Consider the following 4,965-nt stretch of genomic DNA (forward strand, 5'->3'; position numbering starts at 1 on the left):
CAATCTGCAGTAAAGCCACTGCAGCAGCCTCAAGCATCGTGTCGGTTTAATCCAGAGCACTGGCTCCTCCTGAGGGATTCGGCTCCGCTCCTTCCCTGGGTAAGTTCGTGCTGTCCCGCAGGTGCAGGTCAGTGTCCAGCAGGATTTGACCCCCGTGTCTGTAACACTGACAATCCCCATTGCCCTCAGGGGCGCTTTGCTGTCTGTCTGACCCAGTGGGTACCACGCTGCAGGACACCCGTGTTGGATGTGTGGATGGGGTGTTTGGGGGTGCCTGGCGGTGTCTTCCAGGCTCCCATGGGCACACTGTGCCCTGGAAAGCTGGAGCTCTGTCCTGGGGGCTGGTGGCAGGTGACTGCTGATGGCCCAGAGCCCGTGTCCTTCAGCTGATCCGTAGGGAGGAGATGCTGCTTCGATGGCAAGTGTGTTTGTGTGAGAGCTGCTGGCTCACAAGCATCCCTTGGTTGGGGTATGTGATTCTTGGCGTGCCCTTGCTTGGCAAGGTGGGATTTGCTGCTTTCTGTCTTCTGTGCATGAAGAGGGGGAGCCTGTGGCTGTCAGGAGCTGGAAATAGGAGGATTTAGCAGAGTGATGCTCCATCATGTTCCCAGGGAGCATGGTCCTGATGTGGGGGCTGCCTGGAGCAAACCCCCTGTGCTGGGGCAGCCGCCGCCCCGCTGTCTCCCATCTGTGCTGAGGTCCAGGTCGTGTTTGCTGGCTCTGGTTGCTCTGGTTGTCCAGCACGGTGCAATCTGTTCACTGCTGGTGTGGCCCCTGCGCAGCGCTGGGGCTGCTCCGGTGCTGTGGTGCCGTGTTGTGACCGGGTGTTGCTCCTCTCCTGATGGCAGCCTTTGGCATCGGGAGCTCACACGTGTTTCCCAGAGAGTGTCCTGGAAAGAGCTGGAGCGAATTCAGCCCGTGCTTGGCCAGAGACAAAAGCTTTAAAGCCTTGGGTAAGGAGCGTGAGACACCACCAGAATTCCCTGAGAACACGAATGGACCAGGAGGAGCCAGGCTGCTTCCGTGGGAATACACCACTCCCGTCTCCATCTGTCCCGTGCAGATTCTGCACCAGATGCTCTTTGGAGGCAGCCGGTGTCTGCGGAGATGGGTCCTTGGCAGATGCTTGTGTTGGTCCCACCTCGGTGTCGCTGGCGCTTCTTGGAGGTTCACACATACGTGGTGCTGGAGCACAACAGTTGCTCTGATCTGCCTCGCAGGGAGCTGCAGGCGTGTGGGAGGGCAAAGCACGGGGGGGACAGGCTGGGGTGGGCTGGGTTAAATGATGGACTCAAACACAGCTTTAACGCCAACAGACCCACTGAGAGTGTGCACCAGCGGGGTGGGAACTGGGCTTCGGAGGGCTGGGAAGGGGCTGAGGTGGTGGTGGCTGTGACCTGAGCTGCAGGCACAGGATGTGGCACCACAGCAGCGATGCTGTGTGGTCTGGGGTCCTTTGTTCAGACCTGGATGCTCAGTTAAGAACATGCCCCCTCCCTGTGGTCCAGGAGGTGCTGGGAGCACGGGGCTCCTGCACTCCCCTCTTTACACCAGCCCTTCAGCACGCACCGTGGAGCCCCGAGCACATCCTGTCCGTGAGGGGATGGAAAAGGCAGCGCTGGGGCAGAGGGTGGCCTCATGCTGGAGCTGTGCACCGAGCATCTGGGGATGCCATTCAGCAGCAAAGCCCACGCTGCCGGGGCTGTGCCCGTCACCCAGGGTAAGGTCGTGTCATTCTATACAGACCTGGTGGCCCTGTCACTGTCCCCAGAGCAAATCCCCTTAATTCAGCATCTAATTAATACCTAAAAATACAGCCCGCAGCTGCTGCCGGAATCTGCCCTGCAGCAAAGGTAAGACAAGAGCTGCAGTGCTGCTGCCCCGTAACCTTGGGGAGGTGCCTCAAGAGCATCATGTCCTGGTGGGTGCCTGAACACACTGATGCTGCGGAGGCTTTCAGCCCTTTCCCTGCTGCGAGGCTCTTGTCTGCTCCAGTGGCAGAACCAGGAGGGAAAGGTCCTGTCCCCTTCACAGGGTCCTGTCTGGGGTTTTTGTGCTCTCTTCTAATGGCTTATTTTACCCCTGGGCTGCAGGAATATGTTTCATCTCCAGACCTGCGCTCAAGGATGCACCAGAGTTGGTGTATCTCATCCTGACCGTGTCGGTGGGTAGCGGCCATCCCTACGTCTGCATGTGCCCCCCCCAACTCCCAGCTCCTGGGGAGCAAAGCCCTTGGCCGTGGGGCAGCACCCAGGTTTCACCGACATGGTGGCATTGATGAGCTGCAAACCCCCTTCGTTCAGTTGCTGTTGATGGGGGTGGAGGAATTCACCCACCCTCTTGATCCTCCCAGTGGTAAATGCAATATGTATTTGTACACGTGTATTTCGGGGGCCAGTGCAGTCAGTGCGAGCCGTGCTGAGGAAGGCGGGGGGGGGGCAGCCTGACATCTTGCTGGGTCACGGCCAGAGCACCCCTGGGGCCGGAGCATCCCTGGGGCCAGCTCTGCCGTCTCGGGTGGGCTGGAGCAGAGCTGCTGTTTCCCAGGCAGGTTGCTCGTGCCCCAGCTCCACTGCTCCGGCTCCTCTTCGCCGCTGCCACTGTGGTTTTGTCTTTATTTGTAAGCAGCTTCACAGATTTCCCTTCTGGGTGACTCTGGAATTAACTCGATCAGCGCACGCCTCATGGAGCGCAATGGGATTTTTCCCTGGAGTGAGGCCTGACCCGGGGCCGCTCCGGAGCCGTGTGCGCTCTCCCAGAAGGAGGTCGGTGCTGCCCAGGGGCGAGCTCCCGCTGCTCACATCCAGGAGAGCTTCTAAACTTTGCATTTCAGATTTGGGGCTCGGCTCCTGCTCCAGCCGAGCAGCGGCTTAGAGCAAACCCCAGCAGGAAAGCAGCTCCCATGCACTGTGGAGCGGGGTCCTCATCCTGCACAGCCTGTGTGGGGCTGGACGGGGTGAGCACCGGTGCTTTCAGATCCTGGTGTGGGAGCACCGGCCCCCTCGGGCATCCAAAGGGACTGCGATGCTGCTGCCCTGGGGCAGCCCAGCTCCATCACTGCCCCGAGGTGAAAGAGAAGCCAGACATCAGAAAATACTAGTAATTAAAAGCACGTTGCCCCTGTTGTGGTGGGCTGGAGGTCAGGAGGCGTGAAGCTGTGCGAGACGTGGATGAGCGTTCCTGGCTCACAGCGTTGTAAACCCCTCTCTTCTTTATTGTATTTTGATCTTCCAGTTACGTGTTTTAATGTTCCCCCCTCTCAGAGCTGGGTACGGGCACAGGAGCCCGGCCTGGGCCCTCCACGGGTCAGAGGATGCTTTACTGGAGTGGGATGGCTGAGTCCACGTGGGAAACTGCTGCCCTTGGGCTGCGGAGCGGGGCGAAGCTCTGGGATGGGGAGCAGGCTGGGGACAGGTCCCTGCTGCGTGGCCTCCTTCCCTCCCAGGGGTGCACAGGTCACCCTCTGGCACTCATCCTGCTTCCAACCAGGATGCTGGTTTTGAGCCCAAAAGGCAGAACAAGCCTGGGGCCGGGAGCTTCCCCTGAGGAGGGTCTGGAGCCTCGTGTGCTGCGTCCCCCCTGCCGCGAGCAGGGGCCACCACCGCTAACGCTGCTCTTTCCCCTCTGCCTGCCCAGGTCCCTCCGGACACAGCAGCCCCCTCTTAGCGTCGTTGCCCATCCCCGGCCGTCCCCTCCATCCCCCCTTGGACATCAAGCACTTTCTGACCTTGAGGCTCAACGGGACATCACCGCTCAACCTCTTCCCCAACTTCAACACGGTGAGTCCCCCTGATATAACACAGTTCTAACCACGACCAATTCGGTTTTGCTGCTGGAATCAATAGTAATGAAGGAGCTCTGGAGACCAGTTTGTTAGTTGCAAGATAGCTTAGGAAAAGGAAAGAAAGAGAAGGTGTATAAAGGCACAAGGCTGGTGCTGTGTGGCTGCGGGTGGCGGATGAGCCTGGGTGCTGTGGGTCATTTCCCTCTGCCCATTTGGGCTCAAGGTCCCCAGCCTTGAACCATGATACCCAATACTTGGCTTATGCCGTTAAACGTCTCTCTAGAGATGTTCTGGTTGACATCTAAACTGACTGAGACGTGGCCAAGGACGTGTGACAGCATCTCAGGGGAGAAATGGTGTTTTCCTTGCTTGGTGACACTCTCCTGCTGCTCTTCCTGATGGGAAGGATGGGATCCACTCCAGGAGCTCCTCTCTTGCCTTGCTTTGGGTCCCTGTCCTGGTGTTTCAGCTGCAGCAGTGGGGTGGATGGTTCTGGGTTTGGTAGATGCTCCCTCCCTGCTCACTCGTCGGCCTCTTGTAAGTGGCTTTGGGATTAAATGTGCTCTGAAGGTGCAAATTATCGCTGAGATCTTCAAAGACGAGCATAGAAATTAAGTACAGGATTCCTGTTGCTGTTGAATAGGATTCAGACATCCAACTCCTTTAAGCTCTTTTGAAAGCCCAGCTCTAGCCTGTCCCTCCCCTGTGCTAACAAGCAGAAACACAGGAGAGGAAGGTTTTTCTGCTGCCATTAATGTTGCTGCTCTTTGGGCTCTTTTTCCCAGTCGCTGGAGTCAGTAACTGAGTTGATCCAGACCCTGCTCTTTGTTCTCCGGGGCTCCCTCCTGCCCCTGGCACGTGTTGTCCAGGGCTGGGCTGCTTTATAAACCCAGTCCTTTGGAAAATGAACCTCTTGCACTTGCTGGGGCCGCACGGCCCCGTTGTGGTGCTGCTGTGCTCGGTGGGGGCTCGGGGATGAGGTGGGGGGGGTGTCTGCTTGGGTGATGGTACCTGGGTGAAGCCAGGCTGGTCTCCAGGGTGGGAGCTGCACTTGGGATGTGTCTGTGCTGCGCGGTTCTCTGCTGATGCCAGGCCAGAGGCTGCACCGGGCAGTTGGGCATCAGGGGTCATTTGGGAGGGGGCAGCACCCGGGGGAAGTCCCTGAGAGCCGCTGGATCCGG

At 58.7% G+C, this 4,965-nt stretch overlaps 1 protein-coding gene across 1 annotated transcript in view; it reads left to right on the forward strand.

Moving 5' to 3' along the window:
• Positions 1-3,636: 3,636 nt before the first annotated feature.
• Positions 3,637-4,965, forward strand: part of LOC104404968 (zinc finger protein 385C-like) — a gene marked incomplete at both ends in the record, with an annotated part of 5,711 nt that continues 4,382 nt past the window's right edge. The window contains one exon of the mRNA XM_010013531.1: positions 3,637-3,779. Within this exon, the coding sequence (XP_010011833.1) occupies positions 3,637-3,779 (143 nt within the window). The remainder of the gene's footprint in view (positions 3,780-4,965) is intronic.

Source organism: Nestor notabilis, unplaced genomic scaffold, assembly GCF_000696875.1.
Source record: "Nestor notabilis isolate BGI_N333 unplaced genomic scaffold, ASM69687v1 scaffold27594, whole genome shotgun sequence".
In the NCBI taxonomy this organism is placed as follows: domain Eukaryota; kingdom Metazoa; phylum Chordata; class Aves; order Psittaciformes; family Psittacidae; genus Nestor; species Nestor notabilis.